This window comes from Gymnoscopelus braueri (genome assembly GCF_963280865.1).
Source record: "Gymnoscopelus braueri genome assembly, chromosome: 11".
NCBI lineage: Eukaryota > Metazoa > Chordata > Actinopteri > Myctophiformes > Myctophidae > Gymnoscopelus > Gymnoscopelus braueri.
The window spans coordinates 23,400,821-23,425,527 of NC_137613.1; the positions used below are offsets into that span (position 1 = coordinate 23,400,821).

At 40.8% G+C, this 24,707-nt stretch overlaps 1 protein-coding gene across 3 annotated transcripts in view; it reads right to left on the minus strand.

Moving 5' to 3' along the window:
• The window catches only part of spire1a (spire-type actin nucleation factor 1a), a 52,762-nt gene that overhangs the window by 11,181 nt on the left and 16,874 nt on the right, over positions 1-24,707 (minus strand). For 2 of the 3 annotated variants that reach the window (XM_080441995.1, XM_080441994.1), the window contains exons 3-8: positions 17,923-18,189; positions 14,821-14,946; positions 8,299-8,373; positions 7,623-7,787; positions 5,880-5,966; positions 5,286-5,415 (exon numbers count right to left, since the gene is read on the minus strand). In XM_080441995.1, the coding sequence (XP_080298121.1) occupies positions 5,286-5,415; positions 5,880-5,966; positions 7,623-7,787; positions 8,299-8,373; positions 14,821-14,946; positions 17,923-18,189 (850 nt within the window). Of the gene's footprint in view, positions 1-5,285; positions 5,416-5,879; positions 5,970-7,622; positions 7,788-8,298; positions 8,374-14,820; positions 14,947-17,922; positions 18,190-24,707 lie in introns of all 3 variants that reach the window. The other variant, XM_080441993.1, reaches the window with a different exon arrangement.

Consider the following 24,707-nt stretch of genomic DNA (forward strand, 5'->3'; position numbering starts at 1 on the left):
ACACGCACACACGTGCATGCACACACACATATTTTGTGCAGGGAAAGCCTGGTAAACACTCTGGGAGTTTGTCAGACACAGTGGAAGCAGAGACAGGAGGAATTGTGGGGTCACAGAAAGTGCAAAAAACATCATTCCGAACGTATTGGCTGCGGTCATGTGACTCTGGGTGTCTACTGTATGTTCAGTGGTGCAGTATTGCTTCTGTGGCGTTCTGACTGTTAACACGAGGAGGGAAGCTGGAGCGTTACGTAACCCGTCATATGACAGTGACGGCAGATTAAGAATGACAAGCGGGTCGACTGCAGAGGCAGTAGTGACAGACAATGCATCCCTACTGGCTCCAAGTCATGACTCACTGGCAGAGAAGCTCTTATACTACATTCGTAAAATCCTGATTGTTCATTTAACACCAAGAAGTGTAGAAATGGAACCAAATGGACCCATTTGGTTCCATTATTACACTCTCGGGAGTTACAAATGGATACATTAACGAGGATTTGACTTGTGTCCCAGGATATTTCAGCTGCCATTCCAAGAGCTCAGAATAGCAATAGACTCTGCTAAACCACACTTATCTTATTCATTATCACTGAATACATTTTTTTAAAGTACTGTTAACCGGGTGGAAGGGTGTCATGTCTCACAGCAGCCAGCGTGTGGCAGTGTTACTGCAGTGGCTCGTGTCAAACACACATTCCAAAACAAGAGAGTGAAATGTTAAGATGAGGGGTGTGTGTGCAGTTCAGGTAGGGACTGAATGAAATAAAATGAATAACAGCCAGCAGAGAAACAAACACACAGTACACGCATTTGTAAGAAAAGCAGGAATAATTTTACCTGACGAGTCAAAACTGTAAGGCATGTTTAGAGGCCTGATAACTGAACAAGAGGCCCGTGGTAGAACAAAAAGAGGAGAGAAGCAATGGAAAGAAAAGGAGAGAACAATGGATGCCGATGTCTAGAACCTCTATTAACCAATTTTTCAATCCGGGAACGCATCTGAAAATGTCTTCTAAATCTTAACAGATTTCTGAAAACCGTACGTTGCTATTATATCAGTGGTTCTCAAACTTTTTCATGTCAAGGACCCCCCAAATTATATGCATTTGGTCGCGGACCCCCCTCTCAAAATATTTTGTTCCAGGGACCCCCAGAAGCAAAGATTTGAGTTACAAATGTTCGCTTTAAAAAAATATATATTCAAAGATTTGCACACATTTTTCATGATTTTTCAAAAATAGCAGATCTACAAGCTCATAGCGCGGCACTCTGTGCAGTGCAATGAGCTTGTATATCTGCTATTTTTGAATAGCCAAAGTATAAAAGAATGGTTAAAGTGGTTAAAATCTAAAATGACAGATGCTTTCCCAGTCTTAATGGGTTAAAGCTGCAATCCTTTTTTGCAAAGCTTTTTTTTGGGTCTACGAATTAGATTTTCTGACGCTCAATCAGATGGATTCCAGGCGTAGCCAGAGTCTACACCAGAGTCGAAATGTCTCAAAGCAATATTACTTGATCTACATCTGTGGTGGTTGGAGGTAGTCTCCCTACTTTACATTAACTCAGTGGTTCTCAACCTGTGCGTCGGAACCCCCAGGGGGATCCGCACATAATTCTGGGGGTGTCCCTAGATATATATAAAAAAAAAGTGGTGAGCTTTTTTTTTCTCTCTTCGCTTCTCAGTCTGGAAAGCACCCCATCTCCAAGGGAGGCGGGACATGGCATACGGCTGGAATCGAACCGTGGCTTCTGATTGGTCTGTGGTGCGGGGCGGGACAAAAAAACAGTGTGATCGTGGTGATTCGTCATTCGTTTGAACAACATCCAATCAGCAACGACGTTGCCTAACGTAATGCAAACAGCCCCAAGGTGAAAAAGGTGACAACATGTTGTTTTCTTTCGGGTCAGGTGTCACACAATTGCCCTATTTGGGTTCAAAAAGGTGACTGTAGCTGAAAAGTGACACTTTTGCATGTCTGTATGTAGTTCCAGTGTAGTTCTGCAAAACGAGTCAATAGGGTGCTTTCCAGACTGAGAAGCGAAGAGAGAAAAAAAAGTCCGCCGAACGTAGCGAAGCAGGCTGGATACCAGGCTAGCATTAATGTACTGTATTAATTTTATTTTATTCAATAAACTACGTTTCAGATTGCAGCTTTAAAACGTCCGGCACAAACGCAAAACTATGCGCTGAAGAACATAATGCAGAACCGTGTGCATTTCTTCAGGGAAGTCTAATACTCTGCCGTTAAGTCTTATGTAACAAACAACCTATATTACCCTCCTAACTCCCTGAACAAAAGACACCCTGTGAATTCTGTATGGTTGCATTGTTGGGGAATAGGCCGACCATGAAGTATGAATTCCTTAACATTTAATCACATTAACCCTGGCGTCCTGATTTTGGGGGATATTGTCAAAAACAAATACAGCCAAAAATCCATCCATCTTCTCTATCGCTTGTCTGGAATCAAAGCACAGAGGCAACAGTTCTAGCAGAGAATCCCAGACTTCCCTTCCCCCAAAAATCTTTGCAAATAGCAAATCTCGCTATTTGTCGTACTACAAAGTATATAGGGCTTACATGGTTACATAGTTGAGAATATTAGCCAAGCCTGATCTCCATGTAGTATACAGATCTAATTCTGATCTTCATGTAGTATACAGATCTAATACTGATCTCCATGTAGTACACAGATCCAATTCTGATCTCCATGTAGTATACAGATGCAATTCTGATCTTCATGCAGTATACAGATCCAATTATGATCTCCATGTAGTATACAGATCTAATTCTTATCTCCATGTAGTATACAGATCCAATTCTGATATCCATATAGTATACAGATCCAATTCTGATCTTCATGCAGTATACAGATCTAATCCTATATCCATGCAGTATACAGATCTAAACCTGACCCGTTCCAACAACTGCAACAACGTGCCAACAGACCGTATCACTGCGGAAACAGGGGATCGATATTTTGATTTCTTTCCTTAATTCAGTTTACGCCAATAAAAGACATTAGCCCGTACGGGAGCTTTTTTCAGCAATCTTATAAGTGCTTTCAGACTATAAATCGCTTATACACCACCAGTGGAAAAACGGACCTTATTTACAGGTCAATTTTGTTTTACCCTGTTCTCTTGTGAGTAGGACAAGTGAAAATCACTTCTAAATGTGTTCCGTCTCTCGAGAGCTCGTTGTCTAGGCCAGTGGAGGGTGGAAGAAGTACTCAGATTTTTTTTTACTTGAGTAAAAGTAGCAATACCACAATATAAGAATACTGTGACAAGAAAAAGGCCTGTGTTCAAAATTTTAGGTTTACAGTACATACTGTAAGTAAAATTACTCAAAAATGTTCAAACCTTTTCAAATGGCTGAATTATAAAATAGGGTTTATGTGGTTAATGCATGTTTTGTAATAACCTAAAACGAATTACTACTAATTAACTAGTATCTAAAGATGTGAATTAAAAGGTAGGGTAAGTGATATTTTTTGGTTAAAACAAAAAATATTTTGTTAAAAGGTTAAAGCACTATATTCTGAAAGTAATCATTGCTATAGTGTGTTTGTTCAGTAACAGATGTCTCCCCGTCTCTCCAGCTCTTTAATAAACAGAAAATACATTTTCCGGTAGGTGTCAAAATCTCAGCCAATCAGGAGAAAGTACCCATTTTTAAGCTTCATTTTTATAGTGTTCCAGTTCCAATTTTTCCTGCTCATTTCTCATCACTTCCAATTTCACTTGTTTAATCTATATCCTGATTGAGTTCTCTATCCTGATTGGATAAAATTGGAAATGAAACTGAAACGAAAATGCATTTTCTGTTTTATAAAGAGCTGGAGAGACAAGGAGACTCCTTTTACTGAACAAACACTCTATCCACCTGTTTCCGCGGGAATTTACTGGAGCAAAAATCCTGTGTGGGAAACATCCTGCGGGGGGACCGGAAGTAGGAAATAGCGGCTCAGTGTGTTTACATTTGCCAGCAGAACGTAGCTGTACTGCGAACGGGCCTTTTGCATGTAGTTGAAGCGCAAGGGGGCGGGGGGGCGGTGCATGGGGAGAGAGTCTGTGCCTTGACTTCAGTGCGCTGACTCTCTCCCCCCCCGCCCCCCGCCCCTACGTTCTGCTGGCAAATGTAAACACACTGAGCCGCTATTTCCTACTTCCGGTCCCCCCGCAGGATGTTTCCCACACAGGATTTTTGCTCCAGTAAATTCCCGCGGAAACAGGTGGATAGCAATGAGTACTATCAGAATATAGAGCTATTTAACACTTATTTTAACCAAAGAAAATCACTTACCCTACCATTAATTGTAGTGGAGTAAAAAGTACAACATTTTCCTCTGGGATGTAGTAGAGTACTAATTTAGTATAAGCATGGATATACCCAAGTACATTAAACGTACCTATAATTTGTACTTAAATATACAGTACTTGAGTAAATGTACTTCCACCACTGGTGGACAAGTGAAAATCACTTCAAAATGCGTTCGTTGTCTAGGCACTGCAATATCTCCAACAGCCTACAAAAGATATATTCACATTTTACGACATGTCCTGACATGTGCTCATACAGAACGATAGGATTCAGGTTAAAACTTGGGAGAAGTTGCCCTTTAAACTTTATGAAAGGCCCTGACTGACTGACTCAGAGCTATGGAGGGAAGAAGGGGGTCAGAACTGCGATGGTTTAGTATGATTAAATGTTAATGGTTATGTCCCCAGGTGACAGGTTATGTTAGGAGCCGTCATGCAGAACGCACAGCAATATCCAGAGTGCCGATTTAACTCCCAGGAGTTCATTTACTCTTAAATTAACACCATTTTGACCAGTGATATGTGTGCAGGTCAAATTGTGTCTTTTATACCGATACAGCGCACTAAAGGGAGCTAAATATTGAATTGCCAATTATATTTTAACTAATGGCATGACAAATTCTAAACTGATGCATCAAAAAAGTGCTTCCTTTCATGTGTGAAAGGAATGCTGTACTACTGTGTTATTCAGAAGTCTGAGTTCAGTAAATACTTAAAACACAAAGTACTGTATGTTGAATAATATCATTAAGGACGTTTAGAGAAAACGTGACAATATCAAGACACTGAATGTCAATGTTTGTATTACACAAAGGAGCTGGTGTGCTCCTTCCGACTCCCAGGTGCTTTATATTATCATTAGCCAATGATTTTTGTATACGTTCCTTTGACTGACAGTATAATATTTGCCTGATGAAGACAAATATTGTAATGTAATACGTGTGTGTTTGTCTTACCCAGGCGGTGTCTGCGGATGGTGTCAGGGGAGACGGTTCTGAGCTTCCTCTCAGCATGGATGCCCTCCAGCAAACGCTCGTGGAGGCTGGCGGGACGCTGGACGCGGGGCTTCAGCTTACGGGAAGACGCCTGCCGGGACGGGACAACTGTGCGTCAGTGACAGCTCTGTCACCAAGGACACCGTGATGCTACTGTAGCTTCCACAATAAAAACATCTTTAAAAGGAGTAGTTTGAGACTCAATGGAGACTCAATTGAGTGGAGACTCAATTGAGCCTCCGCCAGTCATCAAATTATTGGCTTAGGAATGCGACAAAAACCAAAGAACCTCCATGAATTCAAGGCTTCATGGGGTGTGTAATTGATAGACAATAAGTAATTTTTGGGGTGAACTACTCCTTTAATGTTACATTTGAATGAATAAGTGATTAACTACAGTTGGACCCCGTAATAAATATGAATTTTTAGGTACAAAATCCTATTGTTTCTCCTTTCTGGTGGAAATTGATTAATGCTCGGGTAGTTTCAAAAAGACTAAAGCACCTTTAAAGCAGCAAATGATCAGAGTGTGTGCGTGTGTACTGTGTAACTCACAGGGTTGAGAGGGGGCCGTGATCTGATGAAGTCCAGAATTACCTCGTGGGCACTCTTCTTTAACCTAGGAGGGATGCCTCCGTTTACCTGCTAGACAAATATACAAAGAGAAGTACAGTATATATATTTTCATTTTCATGTCGGCATCTGAAAAGCAAACCTCTAAAGTGGGGCCGATTGGAGAGGAAAATGGGGGGAAAAAAACAATAGATATGTAAATAAAATAAATAAATTTAATTTCAGATTATTGTGCCAGTTTAACAACATTCAACCTGGCGTCTCTATTTTAGGCATGTCATTCACAAATGTTCAGAATTAACTAAAATAGCAGATCCACAAACTCCCAACGCACTGTGCTTGTTTGTATCAGCTTATTTTTTAAGCCATTTTGCAATAGGGGGCCAGAGCCAGAGGCTATGACTATTTGGGGGTCCTTGGCATGGAATAGTTTGAAAAGCTCTGATCTAGTGTCTAGAGCAGAGCTTTTCAAACTATTCCACTAGATTCTAGTGTACTTAAACAACAACTACCATAAAACTATCAATGAAATTCTACCGTAGTCATAGAGCTCAACCCACACCCTTGTCTATCAATGTGGCATAGTTTGTAATCATATCTACTACTGGAAATCTTAGCTGTCAGGCAGGAACATTATATCTCCACATTTCATTTAGTTTTAATTTTTTACATAAATGAATTATCTACTTTGTACAAGTGTGTCACGCAAAAGTTGCAAGATAGCCAGTTACGCATCTACAAGCTCACAGCGTGCGTTGTGGGCTTGTAGATCTGCTATTTTTCTAAAAGTTTAAAGAGAAAGTCAAAGTGATAAGAGTTTTATAAATATACTTAATGTCTGAGTTTTATAAATATTGAACCAAGGAAAAGTATTAAGAGCTTGTGACTAAATGATAACCATCCAGGATCAATTGGAGAAAAAAAAATTACATTCTCTGAAAAGTAACCGTTTTGGACATACAAGGTTTACACCCGACAGTGATGATATACAGTAGGTTTCAAAGGTCTGAGGGAAGACTCTGTTGAGTATAAACCTGGCCACATAGTCCACCAAACAAGCCCATGGAACACAAGTTTGCTGTTGTCTCATACACAACTGACCTGGGCTGCTGATGGACCAAAGTTCCATCATTTTAGCCTCAAGCCACTTGTTAGAATGAATGAATGAATGAATGAATGAATGAATAGAAAACTTGCAAGATATCTGCTTGTCATCATGATCAGAGTAGTAAACACTGTATTGTGAGCAGCAGTAAACCATACAGCCCAACAGGTCATACTGTACGTCTGCGTTTAGAAACAACCGCTGAAATGTCAAAATGCGTCAACTGCAGTTACCGACTTTGAAATGAGTTTCACAATGTGCTTGGCAAATAGTACTGTGTTTGCCAAGCAGATCAGAAAATAAGCTGGCAAAAGATCTCATTTGGAGCAAATAAATCCCTTTCAATTAGATTTTAAATGGATTTATTTGGAAGAGATTTTTCTTCAGTGGTCTTAGTAATTTACTAACCTAATGTTCATTGAAGTGGTTGGCACAAATACTTTGGAAATTTGTTAGAAATGATCACCACTAGAGGTTCGAATCCACCGCGGTGCTTCCAGTTTGGCCGAGCGCATTTACAAACACACAATTGGCCGTGTGTGGGGAGGGAAGCCGGGCAGGACACCGTCGCAAGACTGAGTATAAATTCAGCGCAACCTAAACGAGACCTTAAGCCTCACCATGACTTTGCGGAGCTTGTATCGCTGAGAGCGGATGTCGTCCATCAGCATCTCGTAGGGCGTCAGCTGGTACTCGATGGGCAGCGGGTTGTACTGGCGCTCGTGGACCTTCTTCAGCTTGACGCCGTCCCGCAGGTCACGCATCACCTGCACCCAGAAGCGCGCCTGAAAGACGATGAGAAACATTAAAATAGCTGCCAAAGAATGGTGGTTTGTGTCGACCTTAAAAGGGACACTGTCAAGCTTTTTTATGTGCATTTAAGTTCGCTGTTGATGGTTATCACAGTATAATCAACCTCGTTCCCAGGTTTTAACATTCATCAGTGACATCACTAGGGAAAAATGGTTTTCTCAGTGTTATGACTGCTAACGGAACATTAGCGGCAGTGGGGAGGCAGTGGCTCAGGAGGTAGAGCGGCCGCTTGAGAATTGGAAGGTTCCTGTGTGAAAATGGGTGAACTGTAATGCACATTGTAAAGCACTTTGGATAAAGGTGCTATATAAATGCATCATTTACCATACAACAAAGAGACAACTTTGACAATCATGATAGTGGCCCTTTGCGGCTAGTTCATAGCTCAAACGATTATGTTGGCCGGCAGAAATTATGCATTTCACACTGAAACAAGTATCGAGGAGAGTCGTACGTTTAGCATAACGATGAGGTCTCCCTTACCCAATCAGCATTCTGGAGCTCGTCGAGGTCTTGAACAGGCTCACCCCGCGTGTGAACTTCCATCTTCCTCAGGTTCTACCCAGCCATCCCAGAGAAAGAGAGGAAGGTTAGAAAAGGTGAACTGCCCTACTGCACGGGCAGAGGAAGGACAAACAAACAGAAACCATCAAATCAAACCCTTTCAACCTGACATCCGACAGTTTTTGCGTGTCATTATAGACGAATATAATAAAATAGCCAAATTACAAGCTCACAATGTGTGATGAGTTTGTAGATCAGCTATTTGCTCATTTTGAAATATAACTTAAGGTCTTTACACTGCAGGGTCATTGACAAACAAATGATACTGAAATCACCAGAGTATTTCACATCAAAACTATTCATATAGTCGATTCCTCATTTCATACAGGCTTGATTCCTTTATTCAGTGAAAAATCAACCTCATTCCGAATCAAAATTGCGTCGCTTTATCACCACATAATATTAGTGCTGCGTGTAGATGTACTCATGACAAACATTTTGAAACATATATTTTAATTGTATTATTTAATTGCAAAAAATAAACACCCCCTGTGCGTGAGGACCTTTAAGTGGTTTCAATATCATCATGACATTGACACGGTGCTGGAAAGGGCAAAACATTAGTGACCAGAGTTTCGCCTCATCTGACCGTGACATCTGGCATGGTTGTCAATCGATATGGCTTTTAGTTTCTGATATCCGCCTGGACCCATCTGATGGGGACAACACTGAGCTAGGGCTGGGGGCAGAAATCAATGGCCGACTAATGACTGCTTTTAGTGTCTGTCTTTCTGCCAAGTCCTCTCTGTAGCGCGTCAACAGTACCAGCTAGCTGTACTGTTGTGGGGTTCGGTGACCCCCAGGGCAGGGTCCTTGAGGGGTTTCCAGGGGGTCCCCAGCTAAATAATTCATAGTTGGGACACAAATGGACCCTTTTGGATCAGTAACACCGAGACTGTACAAGTGGAATCAAATGAACCTGTAAGCTCAAGTTAAATTAACATTGGGACCCCAACCTACAGTGTAAAAATCTTCAGAGATAAAAATCACATCACACGTCTGTGGCCCAATACATATACAAAACTGTGGGTCCTTGAAATGAACAGAAGTTGAAAATCACATCTCTACAAGACCTGTCCTGCTCTGTAGCTGCACTTGTCTCCTGATAAAAATGTTACATACTAAATGTAACCTAAAAAGATCATTACACGCCAGGAGCAACGCAAATAAATGATATGAAAATGTGACCCCATTATTACACAGACTTTTATTTTGGTGAATCCTCCATTCATACGGTGGATTTTATTTGCGCTGAGAAATCTATCTCGTTTCGAAAAATAATTCCGTCTCAGTGTTCATGTACCCCAACACAAACGGCAGCTTAAATCAATGCAAATTAATGCCACAGGATAAACGCTCCCAGTGTGTACAGACCTTTAGAGTAATACGTCACTCGATGATCAAACATACTGTAGGCACTGGGGCATGGACGTGAAGACATTCAGCCAGCCCCATCCACCTTTCAGCAGGTTTAGCAGTACTGTCATCATACCGTATGTTTTATAGATCAGTGTCCAGGAGACAGACGAAGACGGCTGCACATCCGTCAGAGACCGCGTCAGAAGCCCCGCCACCACGGAAATACTGCAGAGGTTTCACTTTCTGCTACAGAAGCTATTCCACGCATGTTGTCTAGAGGCCTAGCTAATCAAACAGTTATTTTAGGCCAGATGAATCAAACATGATCCACGCCAGACCCTCAGATCAAAAAGAAGGAAGCCCTGAGGATTCGCTGCTGCCACTTTCTTCAGCTACGCAGTAAAATACTCGGGTGTTAATCTATTCATTTCTAACTCTGAAACCCTCTGGGTCCATTTGTGCACCGAGTTAAATTATCACTCCGGAGTTTACCGTGTTTACTTCAGTGATGAAAGTACTTCGATTTTTTTACTAAGTAGCAATGTCAAAGTACGAAAGTACAGTACAAACCTTTTGAAAATAACAGATTTACAAGGTCTGTGACATGTTGTGAGCTTAGGCTATTTTCGAAGTATCAAATAGGGCTAAAATGGTTAATGTATGTTTTGAAATACAAAGTCTGAATCTACAAAGTAACTAGTAACTAAAGCTGTCAAATAATTTTAGTGTAGGAAAAAGTACCATATCTGCTTCTGAGATGTTATACAGTAGACATTTAAAGTATCAAAAAATGGAAATACTCAAGTTGAGTAAATGTACCACAAAATTGTACTCAAGTACATTACTTTTAGTGTACTTACTACTTAGCTACAAGTCAGGGCATCTCTTCCATGGCATGTCCTACCCAGGATTTGAACCAGGGGGAGCTGCCCAGTACAACCACACTCTTCTACTGTTGTGGGCCAATGGGAGCTGCCCAGTACAACCACACACTTCTGTTGGCCACTGGGAGCTGTCCAGTACCACCCAGATCCACCACTGTCATCTAGTCAGAAGATCCACTAAATTACAATTGGGATTAAGAGGTGTGCTCAAAGACAACAGTGTCAGTTTCTGAGGTGAGGGAGAGCAATGAGTCACTTATCCCACCCCGACTGTTCTCACCAATCCCACGGATCCAGTCACACAAGCTTGCTTCCCTACAGTAACTGCTCCCATTGAGCTCCTCTAAGTCCCATAATTAGTTGCATTTATTGCCAAATTTATATGAAAATATTGCGCGTTGTGAGCTTGCGGGACAACAAACATCGTATGACTAAGAATGAATCAGGCTCATGTATGTAACTCTGTCACGGTCACGCAGGCTGAACACAGCCATGCAAGCTCAACTCTGCTATGAAACCACCGTTATGTTTGGATTCACCAGCTCACTGACAGCTCAACACTGCAGTTCCCATATGACGCTCTGCCTCCAGTCACCCATCTTATCTCCATTCATTCACACCGTCATACAGCCTTGGCAAACGCACATTTTGTTCTCACCAAGACGCCCACACACTTCTCAACGGAGGGATTCTATTTATTTATAGAGCTGAAAAATATTGGTGCGAAGAGAAGAGCTATTTAAAAGAAAAGGAGGTGTCATTCACTGCTGAAGTTTTTCCCTTTTCTCCTTTGTACATAGTGTTTTGTATTTGTTGATGACATGAATGACTGCGTTATTTCTTTATGCTAGGTTGATGATTTGAATACATAGGACCACAATGGAAACAAGTCCCCAGGACTTTTTGTGTTATACTTTTAGCCTTAATGTCTGACTGTACCTCATGCCGTTTACATTTCTGCCTAATAAAGTTTTCAATCAAGGAGAAAAATCTATGACACCATGACTACGCAACAAGCGATGAAGTAAAACAGACACATTGGAATGTGGCCTAAACAGGATTTCCTGAATCCTACGCTAGTTATTATATGATTATGTATTAACGAGTATACGGGACCATTCAGTACAGTTGGCCTCTGCCCTGTATTTTAATCTCCTTATGGTGACCTAAATAGGTTCCACTGACTTTTGCAACCATACGTTACATAAGTGTATAAGGGTGACTCCACACTGCAGCAGTCATACAGTACATAATGAAATCCTCACTGTTAATTTATCTGAGAGTTGTAAAAAGTACCATTTACTAGATTTTGCCATGTACCCAGCACCTACTGTACACATGGTCTAAGCATGTACTACTATCACAATGCAGCCTGCATACTAACTGAAATGTAAATACATTCTGAGGAACAAAAGAATACTGGTGGGTGGGGAAGAGTTTGAGTATTTCAATTCATAACTGGCCATAAAAAAAAAAAGATTAGGAAAATGTTTTATATCCTACATGTCCCCATGTATTTTACGCATTAAGAAAGGTAGTCATAAAAAGATATATTCTTCATTTCATTAGTTGAGCTGCACGAAATAATGTAATTATGAGAATGCACACAAACAAACATAAAAATGGCTCCGCTCAACTACTCACACCTTTAGGTTAACTTGTCAGACAGGTATAACCTCTAATAGTAAAGAAAAAAATGCCTGTGGGTGACATAACTTTGACAAAGCAGTTTCACTCCCAGGGCATGGAGGCCATGGCCGCCGTGGCCCCTCACTTTGGCCTTGTGACCCTTCAAAAAAGTATATGTCCTGTTTCTTTTGTTGAGATCGTGAATTCTTAACTCATTCCCTCAACATCCCGTCTTCAAATGAATCCAGTGACTGACAGATCCAGGGGCGAGTGTATGATATAAATTAATTATTTCACAAAATAATATATATTTTGTTGTGAAATAGCCAGCTTGTTTATTTATTTTACTGATAGTTATGCCAGGTTTTATAAATGTTATAAATTAAAGTAATTTTTTTGGACTTATAATCATTGTTTTTTGTTTTTTCACCGTTTTGTTTATTTCAAGATTCAGAGAAATATACAATAATATGCAGAGTCAATATCAAAAGTAAAAATATATAAAAATAAATAAATTGTACAATCTTACTCCAGCAAGAAGGATATACCCTGAATCAAGTTTTCAAAACAAATAAACAAAGACAACACACGGACAAATGTGTAGATAGAAAGAGAATAATAAATAAACAAACATTATACCACATAATACACATCACAACAAAACAAAAGATGGCTTGATCACCCCACAAAGCAAAACATATAATGATGAACATAACAATACACCCACGCATATCTCCCCAATAAAAGACATACTAGAATAACCCAACTGCGTCAGAGATCATGTCTCAATATACTCAAATGCATGCCTATACTCAGTCTGTATAATCATTGTTTTTTATGTGATGGCCTTCCTGTCATGGGATTTGTGCTCTCAAAAAATGTACAACCCTAATGGGTTATGAAATCACAAAATTCCACGCCCTTCTTTAAAAGTCATTATGGGAATATGTGACGCAAGCTGGCGGCCCGATACAGGTGAAAACAAGGCAGGCATGTAGCATAGCATTCAACAGAGTCTGAATGTTGGCATGCCAACACCCTGCTGGGACCATGGACAATAAGCAGAAATCCTACAATAAGGTTATTTGAGGCATAATGTCAGGACTTCTCATGTCCCGTCTTAAGTGATATAAGGGACATGGCCTGGCCTGAATTTATATCCTGTATCTGATATCCTAGATGGATCTCACCACAGCTTTAAACGACACCTCACTAATTCACCACAAGGAGAGTGACTGTCAGAATGACTGTCTTTTTTGTTTTGCTTGGGGTAAGGTAGAGCAGACCAGGCTAGTTCAGTGAATGAATGCTTGGGTTAAGATAGAGCAGACCAGGCTAGTTCAGTGAAATAATCCAAAATATGTTGGGAGACTATACAGCAATCTGCAGTCTGTTTATTTAACCCATTAAGACCTGAGGCCGATTTTAAAAAGGTTTTCTGAAAAAACGTATGTTGCTATATCAGTGGTGCTCAAACTTTTCTATGTCAAGGACCCCAAAATTATATGCATTTGGCCATCTACCCCGGACCCAAACTTACATTACAAAAATACATTATTAATTAACCACTTCAGCCCAATTTCAATTGTTTGGGAACCACTGCCACAGGGCATGTGTTGGTGGAAATCAGCCATGCTACTCGACCCTGTGGGAAGACTATTCTCCGTGAAGAGTGTGGTTTTGTGTTATTGGGGACGTATTAGATTCACAAGGTTTAGGTATTAGATTTCCCAGATTTAGGAAGCCTGCTGGTCTCACAAACCCAGTTCAACCAGTTTACTGCTGCTATGCTGCCATTAAATCTACATTCCCTGGAGCCCTGAGGGAAGGAACTCTGTGCTTGCTGCTATGTACACGGCAAAATCCTCAACATTCAGTTCAGTTCAGTTTTTTTTATTTTCGGATAATGGGCACAACATAACAAATAACATTTCATTATTATAATTATTTTCTCAGCAGTGTCCAAGAAACAAATCCTCAGCATTCATTTCACTCTCTAAGTGAAAAAAATTGGAATGGGGTAATTACTGTGTGCTTTTCCAAGACACAGGTCTACCTTCCCTTGTCACTTTCAGTTTGTTCCATACCGAGCTCTGCTATCTCACTCGACAGCTATTGTGATGGTGACGTTGGGTGATAAGGTCTAGCACTGCGACTGGGTCTAATGTTCAAGGTATAATTCATTGTCATGGTTATCTGGATTTGATCATGTAAGAATGAGAAGCAAATATAGTAACTGAATGTGAACACAGAACTAAATTAAATGGAAAAAAAAGTCATGTAGATCTTGAACGGCGTGGCTCCAATGTGGATCTCGGCCTTCATGTGACGTCATTCATCTAAGACAAATCTGTATTATCCAAATTTGGGCATTTTCTTAAATCACCAGACGATGGTGCTGCGTGCATAAAATACTGGTATTACCAGCTTGCGATGTGACGACATGTGAGCATGTAGATCGGCTACTTTCAGCGTGCATGGGAGTATACATCTGGCTTAGGTCCATTTTTAGACTGCTGTGCATATCTACTGCTGTGCCGTAGTCTTTGATAGTGTGTGCATCTCTCACCTCCTTGGCGCTCCTGATCTTCTCCAGGAAAGTGCGGAGCTCCCTCGTCTCGGCATACAGTGCACGGCACACCGCCTGGTAGTGGTTGGGGGCGTCTGACGGACTGGGTAGGTGGGACGAGCATATCTGTTTGGGAGGGGGGGCATGATGTAGATTATTGTGCAAAGATCAACTCTAGGAATCAGGTAGTCAGTTAGACCACCTGCTCGCCTAGAGTCAGTTCAACCACGTGGTCGCCTAGTACAAGACAGTGTTGAAAAGTCCATGAGCAAGACACTTATCCCCCCCACCCCCCAATGTGCTCATCATAGGGCTGGTGAATTAATATTCGAATTTCGAATATTCCTCGAATATGGGGAAAATATGTATATTCGAATATGAAAATTAATATTCAAATATTAAAATGTTTTATATATTTGACAGGGACAATACAAAAAAACAATGTATCAAGTTATAAAAACAAACAAGATATGTTTTATTGGATCAGAGCACTCGATACATTGTTTTTTGTATTGTTTCTGTCAAAAAAAAAATATTTTTTTATAATAATAATCGAATATATTTGAATATCTGCCAATTTTTAAGACCAATATTCAAATATAATTTGAGGAAAGTTGACAGCCCTGGCTCATCATAACCATCCGAGCAGCCATCAACTGGATGAGGATTTAAAAACAATTTCCCCTCCCCTGGGAACCATAAAAATACTCCTTTCCCTTCCGAGTTGATTTCACATCAAACATAACTAAGTCTCCTCAGCGGTGAGGAGAACCGGATCAGCCAGTTGCAGCATCTTTGGATAGCGAGCTGACCTCCGTATTAATCCCTGACCTTCACGGTATTTTGTGACAACGAAAACAAACAAGACGGCACCCATCATTATCTTCAGCAACAATGGGGCGAAACCGGGCCAATGACATTTCTTTTCCAACCTCCAGGGTTGGGCCCGCCACAGGAATGTTTTGACACAGCAAAACTGTCGTCTTCCTTCTCAGACGTTCAGGGGAAATTCACAGGTAACATGAAACCAGGTAGTAGTCAGGTTTAAATTGCTAAATAGTGGCGGTTTCCATTCCTCCTGCTAAGTATGCAGATCTTCATCATCGAGTGAATTGGGGACCAGAAGATAACATTAACCACTTTCAACCTGTAGTACCAATTTTGGGCATGTGGGGCTAAAGCGGTTAAAACAGGGGTTATTCAGACTGATACTGAGAGTAAAACTGGTTTATTGTAACATTTGACCAGGTAAATAACTGGTGCTTATATAATGATACCACCAAACATGGAAAAAATGCATTCTATTATGCTGACACCATTTAATCTACGTCTCTATGATGACAATTAATCGTTGAGGAGCGACATAACTCAACGGGACAGACTGATCAACATGGGCATGACAGCGACAACAAGCATATCTCTCTACATTTTAAAATCATCTCACTATTCCGGTCTCTGCAGAACATTTGTGTTTGCATGTTCTTTCAGCCTCAAGCTTCAGTGGATCCCCCCCCACCCCCCCCCCTCCTCCAAATTTATGTCAACCTGACAGAATAGCAGAGTAGTCGGAAATAAACAAGACCAGAATGTACAGTTATCCAATACGGCCGTGTTGTAAGTAACCACATGTAATACACACTAAATCCAGTGCTTGTTGTGGTTCTTTAAGGAGCTGAACGAAACCAGGCTAGAGACGCAAACAGGCTTTAGTGCTTGCGTTACATACCAGGCTATACGCTGGGGTTCATCATCATTATGATGAGAGGATCAGAGCATAAGAGTTTCTAAGCCCATTCCCCAAATACCTGTGCGTTTACAGAGCTAGAACTAAAGTCCCATGATTCAGAAGAGATGAATTCAGTTTGGAGTGTAGAACACCCTTGTGGGCCCTTATTTTGGGCATATCAGTAGGGATGGGGATTGTGAATAGTTATCGATTTGGATCCCCTTATCGATCAGTTTCCTTGTTGATCCCTTTATCAATCCTTTTCTATTATTGGTAGCCGTTTCTATTATTGGTAGCTGTTGGTAGCCATCGGTAGCTGGTAAAACAAGGAACATGAATTTAAGGGCTTGCATGTGCATTTTGCTTCACTGTTGCGCAAGAAATTCAACAGAAGCTTTATTAGAATTACCTATGTTTGTGCCAGTTATTTGATTTCAATGACATGACTGATCTCTCGAGAGTCGAGACATGACGTCACGTTATGCCCTGCTAGAATTGATAAGAAAATGTATACCGGTAAGCCAAAAACGTATTGATTTGCGATTCTCAATAACTTCGGAATTGATTCCATTCAGATTCCCATCCCTAATTATAGGTGGATGTTTTTCCAATTTCTTTAAAAAAAAGCCGATCTACAGGCCTACCACACATTGCATCGCAACGTCGTGAGCTTGTAGATCAGCCATTATCGCCGTGTGACACAGTTGTACAAGGAAGCATAAAACAGGCGTGAGGGCTAACCGAGGGAGACTGACATGCTGAGCTCTCATTTCCTTCCAGGGCCGCAGGCTAATCAGAATTTTAATTATGATTAATTTAAAGTTGAGCAATGTGCTCAGCTTTTAGATTAGATTCTAAGTAGCCTTGGGCTAATATTGAATAATAAAAGGTTTTGCGATATTTTCCCACTCTTTATATATTTAAAGGGGATATTTCCCCAATATCACAAATAATTTAGTCTCCACTCCTTTGATTCTTTTTTGTAACTACATTTAAGTGAAATTTGTCCTCTGCATTTACCCATCCTAACTATAAGGAGCAGTGGGCGCTATTAATACAGGGTCCGGGGAGCTGTTGGGGGCTAATTGAATTGCTCAGGGAGTCTTCGACACATACAGGACACACAAAGTGAAATTGGTGATGAAGCAAAAAAAAAACACAAGTCTGAGTTCCCTCTCCTGATTGGACAAAATTGGTATCCCAACCTGAAAATTTATATTTGGTTTACAAAAAACACGATTGCATTTTTCATATTTTTTAAACGTAATAAAATATTGTATATCTCGATATTGTGGCATGACTATAACAACATTTTGGATATCGCCCCAAACGCAACTCCAAGACACAACCAGTTTCAGCCTGGACACTCAACATACCGTCATGATGTCTCGATACGTGCGGACACTGTCAACGGCGTTGCCGGGGACGATGGCGGCGGGCCCCTCGTCTCCCTCCTCCTCGTCCTCCTCCTCCTCGGTGGCCTCGTAGCCCTCGTCGGGACAGGAATCGTTGCATTCGGTCTCGGTGGTGTTGGTCATCAGGTCTATGAGGCGCTCCAGGGGCGGGCTCAGCTCCCGCTCCTCGTTCTCCTTCAGGCCGTAGTCCAGGGCCTTGTAAATCATGATGCCTAGAGACTCGATCACCTGCGGTAGAGAGAAAAGTAGGGTTGCAACGTTTAATCAAACTAATTATAAAACAGTATTCATTTCAATGAAATCATCAATTTTCAAATGTAGCGAAAATAACTTGTACATTGGCTATTTTTGCAATTTTTGGGCAACACTGTTGTATGACAAAGTATAAAACAGGGTTTAAGTGGCTAATCAGACTAATTGATTTAGTCAATTAAAAAGAAGAAATAATTCTGAGAAAAGTCAGGTAACAAGGCTAGAGCCTTCCGGTCAACAAAGTATTCTGTACATATAGGGTTATAAGTGACTAAAACTGTGGTATGTTCAAGAGTGACATGCTGGTCTTGTGCTTGTGGACTAGGTAAACTAGTCAGCCATTTAGTGTTGGCTACCATAGAGCATTCTTCTGTGCTTGATTTGACTAACAACTGGAATGGCGTTAACAGAGTTAATAGAGGCAAAAAGTTTCAAATAATCCCGATATTGATTTGAAGTCATATCGCCCAACCCTAGCGTGTAGATCATCCATTTTCAGTAAGACATTGGTGTAGAGGGAAACAGTAGGGTGCCTAGTATAGATCCCTGCGGTCTAGGGGTTTATGAAACTGTGCAATTTTACATACAGATGTGGGACCCAGTCCACAATAGTTAGACTAATAGGGTAGACTAATTATATTACATGTCCTCAAGCTAGAGGCCAAGCAAGGCACAGTCCTGCAGGCTGCTCCCAGCATCACTGTAATTAGACCAACTCTGCATGATTTCCTCACCGCTTCCACACATTCCCAATCAAAGTCCCTCATACAAGACACACACACACACACACAGGATACAAGTACACATCTTAAAAGATCTTCATCTCTCAGAATGTACAAAGCACTTCTTTCACCGTGGCGATACGAGCTCCGCTCTGTGCCATATGCTTTCCGAAAGGCTCAATCACATCGTTCCAATCAGGTTGACAAAGTGGCCACTTGTTGCACCCACAAATGAGATGGCCGTCTGGGCGGACAGTTTTGGGTGCTCCGAACAAACCAGAGTTTAACACGCCAAGTTGACCCAAGGTGCCCAAAACAACAACCCATGCAAACTTCAGGACGATGAGGTTCGCATTAGGGATAATACAATTCTAGGACGGAGCAAGTGATTTCAAGCCAGCGGGTCAATAAATAAAAGCTATTCTAAGACTAAATCTCATTTTACATGAAAAGGTAGCAGACTTTGAAGTGTTTGTCTAAGGACCATCTGCCAACATTAGTGAAGTCCATAACCGGGAGCAAGCGCTTAAGATCAACGTTTGTGGACACACCCCTAAGTGGTGCACCTTATATTTAGAATCTATACAATGCAGCGTAAAGCAGAGGTTCTCAAAGTGGGGTACGGGGACCCGCAGAGGTCCTTGATGGGGTTCCCATCAAGTATAAGAAAGACAATTGTCCCTTTCTTCTCTCTCCAAACAGTTCTGTACTAGATCCATTTCTACTAAGACCTTCTCTTATGGGGGGGGGGGGGGTCTATGGCAACAAATCTTTTCAATGGGGGTCCACGGCCTCATACACGTCACGTTTAAGACCCATTGGTCTAAAATATTAGCACAGGTTTATTGTGGTTAAAGCGTACTCGCCGAGAGTGAGAGCCATTGTGTCAGCCTGCCCGAGGTTAAGGTACATCTGCTAAACAGGCTGTTCCAATATGTACGTTCAACAGTTCATCATTAGCTTCTAGGGATGGAAGTGGGAGTTGTTTATAAAGGGAGGTACCCAAACACAAGAGGTGAGGAGAGGGTGAGGCTTGCGGATGGAGATGGGCGAGGCTGGCTATAATTAAGCTACAGTGTGCCAAGGAATGCCAGCTGGGTCTGTCGTCTTTGTGGTTAGAGCGCTTGAGGGAGGGGTGTTGAACGAGCATGTCAGGGCTCATTGGCTTAATAGCAGATCAAAACAAATCATTATGGTCAATGACAAATGTACTGTTCGACATTTTGTTTATACAGAAGCTCCCATTACGGGGGCAAGGCTTAGTGAGTAGCGAGGCCGTCTGGTGACTGGTGGTAATCAGAAGGTCAGAAGATCACTGGTTCTCTCCGCGGTCCACCTAGTATTAGAGGTGTGCATTGGCACTGCCCTCACGATTCGATTCGATTACAATTAACCTTTTAATAATTCGATTCGACGATGCATCGCAATGCATCACACTTTTCTATATTATTGTACAACATGGAAACTTTTTCATCAGTCAATACAAGCAGTCAGATATACTGAACGACATATAAATCTGCCTGCTTCTCTGTGCAATTAGCAACATGATTAAAAAACTAAAAAATATATATATTAAAAGAATTCAATAAAAAAAAAATATTTTCTTTTTCAAAATCGATTATTCGATTAATCGATTATTGACATTTGTGAATCGATTCATAATTGTCCATGTCCACATTGCGATTAATCGATTATTCGATTATTTTTGACACCACTACCTAGTATGCACAAAGAAGTGTCCCTGAGCAAGACAATCGTCACCCCCGGGCACTCATTATGACCATCTGAGCAGCCATCAGCTGCTGCTGAAGATTAAACTGAATTTCCCCCGTGGGACTAACAAAGGTCTACCTTTTTAAGCAAAGGCAAACACCACATTAACCCTGCAAGTCGTCCCTTATTTTGGGCATGTCATTATATACTGTAGATGAACATTTGTCTTGCCTTCCATGAACCATAAACAATAGCCTACATTTGGCTCCATACTTAACAACTACTGTACCACTAAAGTCTAAATTCTGGGTTTATAGAACACAATACACTAACCCAGTTCTTCCCACAGAAGGAATAGCTTTTTCTGGAGTCACTATAATCATCCTTCAGCCGTCTCGGTTTGTCGACTGATAATCCTGCACCACTAGGGCTAACATTAATATCCCCATCCTGTTTGTCTTATTGCATAACCCTATAATCCAACGTGGGCTCTGGAGAGCAATACGGCCGGAGACTGACGCTTGATTTGTACATCATTGAGCGTGGTGTCATGCACCAAAAATAGCCCATCTACATATCACAACGCGTTGAGCTGGGACCCGCTGTGAGCTTGTATATCAGCTATTTTCGGATGAGACACACCGGTGCAAAACTAAGTATATGTCAGGCTTAGAATGACTGCACACAATAGTACAGAATGTGTCAAGAGCCTAAAAAAAATTTATACTGGAAAAAGTTGTATACTGGAAAACTGCATCAGGGCCAGGCCCAGCAGGGAGCCGCAATGCTGTCAAAATTCTACAAATGTCAAAAACTCAATTACTCAGATTTACTTAAATTAGGGCCTGACCGATATTGGCCTATCACAGATAGATCATATCTGTCAAACCCCCCCACCACACACACACATTTCTTTTGTAAATTCTTTTTTTTATATGTTTTATTATAGTGCAACAAGTTGTCTCAACACTTTGCATATACACTAGAGCAGTGGCCCAAAGTTTTCCCCCATGAGCACTTGGAAAAACAGCATCTCTCTTCCGTTCTGAGAAAATCTCAGAACTTGGCTTTGTAATAATGCATCACAATCTCATTTGAACCAAGACTTGTGACTCGGGAGGAATGAGGCAGAAGGAAGCTGCTACAAACATGCCGAGAAACACTCAAGACAACCGGAAAATCCACTGCCGTTTCACCCTTCAACAAACTTACTAAATACTTTATAACAACCAATTACAATGTAGTGCTTGCTGCCGCTTTCACCGCTACACACCGTACTGTGAAATGCGTCATGAAATGCTGTGGGGTAATGTGACAGAAATGCTATGCATAAGACTTGCACCTGATGATGTGATACCTCCTGCTACTGTATGTTGACTAGGCCTGTGACAATTATTACATAATCACCCGATCAATTATTTCAGCTAATCGCAATTATTTTGCATAATCAGTTTGCATTCATCTGTAAAAAAAACAGCTGAATGAAATTATCCCTCTGTCAAATGGGTAGTTAAGGAGACCTGAGTAGGGCCCAACCAATATCGTATGGATTTAGTTTTTTTTCTCAATACTGATTTATCGGCCAATGGTCTATTCTTCGTTATCAGCCGATGTTCCACTTCTTTTACACACGTCACATATACAGGATAGAACATGGGACAATATATCTGCATTAGCCCTAAGGCCGTCACAATTACGAAATGTTTGACGATTAATCGTCGCTCGAATAATAGCGATCAACGATTTAATTGTCGTCATTGGAATATTATGAATAAAAAACGAATTTCTGTTTGGCTTTTAGGCTTCGTAAACAAAAGGTGCACAGGGCAGATATGACAAATAACTTACATAATTTAATAACTTTATACTTAAAAACAATAGTGGATATAGGCGATCTGCAAGCTCAAAACGCGTCACATTTTGAGCTTGTAGATCGGCCAAGCTTGTAGATCTGCAAGCTCAAAACGCGTCACAATTTTGAGCTTGTAGATCGTCCATTTCCACTATTTTTCTAAATGAAATTTTCTCACGCGGAATGTATTTTGCAAAAAAAATAAAGTGATTATGTAATGAATGTGACAGGCCTAATCAGCCCCAAAATCATCGGTCAGGCCCTACTCAAGATGTCTCTTCACTAGCCATTTTGCCTGGGGAACAACCAGCTACACTACCTCAACAGCAGTCTGTACAGCACAACACCCTGCACAATTATCATTAAAGCAGTTTGCACTATAATCTAATTTGCCAACGAGGAAGACTGCTGTGGCACAAACAAGTCTAGTTCGGACACCATGTGCCAAAGAGACAAGAGATGCACTCACAAGAGACATTTAACTCAATGGAGTCAGAGAGAAGTCAACCTGACTCAACTGGCTGCTAGAAAGAAATGGGTCAGTCAACAGTGGGTCACTCATACCAGGCCAGTTATTTGAGAGCTTCACAGAAAGAAAGAAAAATACCTTGTGTCTGACACACTTTGTCATGGTGAGGCGGGGGTAACAAGCATAAATAACTGTTCAATTAACCAGGACCGAGAACTTTTATTCTTACTGTACATTATAAAATGGTTGTAAACTCACGTTTAGCACAAGGTTCTGTCCCTCACTCTCACGCTGCACTTTCAGGATCGCTGTGTCCTCATACAACTCTGTCACACTCCCATAGTGCTTCTCACACCACAAAAAAAAACACTATCCACTCTGTCGAAATACTATACATCAAGATAATATGCAGTGTGCCAACTTCCCCCCTTTCAATTTTGAACCACTCAGACTTCTGCTCATCTTAATTAAATGATGATAGAATGTAATCCTGTATGTGAACATAATTATGGCCAAGCAGGATTGATTTCATGATGTTCAACATTAATTAGGCTTGCTAAATAGCATGGTGTTGTTCACCATAAAAAAAGGCAGGGTAAGTTATATTTCTTTGGTTAAAACAAAAAGGTTTTTGTTAAAAGGTTAAATAGCTCTTTATTAAACAAAGTACATTTTCAGATAGGTTGCCAATTTCAGCCATCGGGAGAGAGTACCCATTTATCAGCTTAAATGTTATAGTGTTCAAGAAATTAGCAGACAAATTTAGAACTGGGTGTCATTACATCCATATTTCACTTGTTTATCCTGTATCGTACTCTCCTGATTGGATAGAATTGGTAATGGTATTCCAACCTGAAAATGCATTTTCTGTTTACTAAAGAGCTGGAGAAACAGGGATACCCCTGTTACTGAACAAACACTATAGCATTTAATATCAGAATAGAGATATTTAACACTTATTTTAACTAAGAAATATCACTTACCCTACCTTCAATTAGGCCTGCTACTTTTAATATAGTATTTGTCTATCCTTATGCATTCTTTACAGACCAACAATGTTATGACTACTGAAATGAACTTTAAATCCAACTAGCTAATGTAACTTACATTTCCTATTCTTTATTTAATAATAGTCTGTGCAGAATCATACACAATTAGCCTAAATAAGCTGCACAGGCAATTCCATTTAGTATTCTTTACTATTTAACATTATTCTGTGAAGAATCATAAACACTTAATCTAGATATTGTACATTCAAGTGTGCCACAGATAAGAGTCCATGGAGAAAACCTCAGAACTTGGCTTTCTAATTATGCATCACAATCTCATTTGCCGTAGCTTCCTCCTCCTGCCTCATTCCTCTCCAGTCACAAGTCAGTAAACAAAGACTCAAGACAACTCGAAAATCCACTGCCGTTTCATCCTTTAACAAACAGCCTGAAATACTTTATAGCAACTAATGACAATGTTTAGTGTTTGTATCCTTGGATCCTTTTTTAAGACCACCTTACGCGTTTGCTGCCGATTACATTGCCACATAATATAATCCATGTGAAGCTGTCAGGAAATGCTGTGGGGAGATCAGACAGAAATGCTATGCATAGATACACCTGCACCTGTGATGGGCCTTCTGCTCTACTGACAACGTCTCTGGGTGTTTCCGTGTGTGTGTCAAGAGGATGGGTGTGTGTCAAGGCGTGAATGGATAAACGACTTTAATGAACGTGCGTGTTCCCAT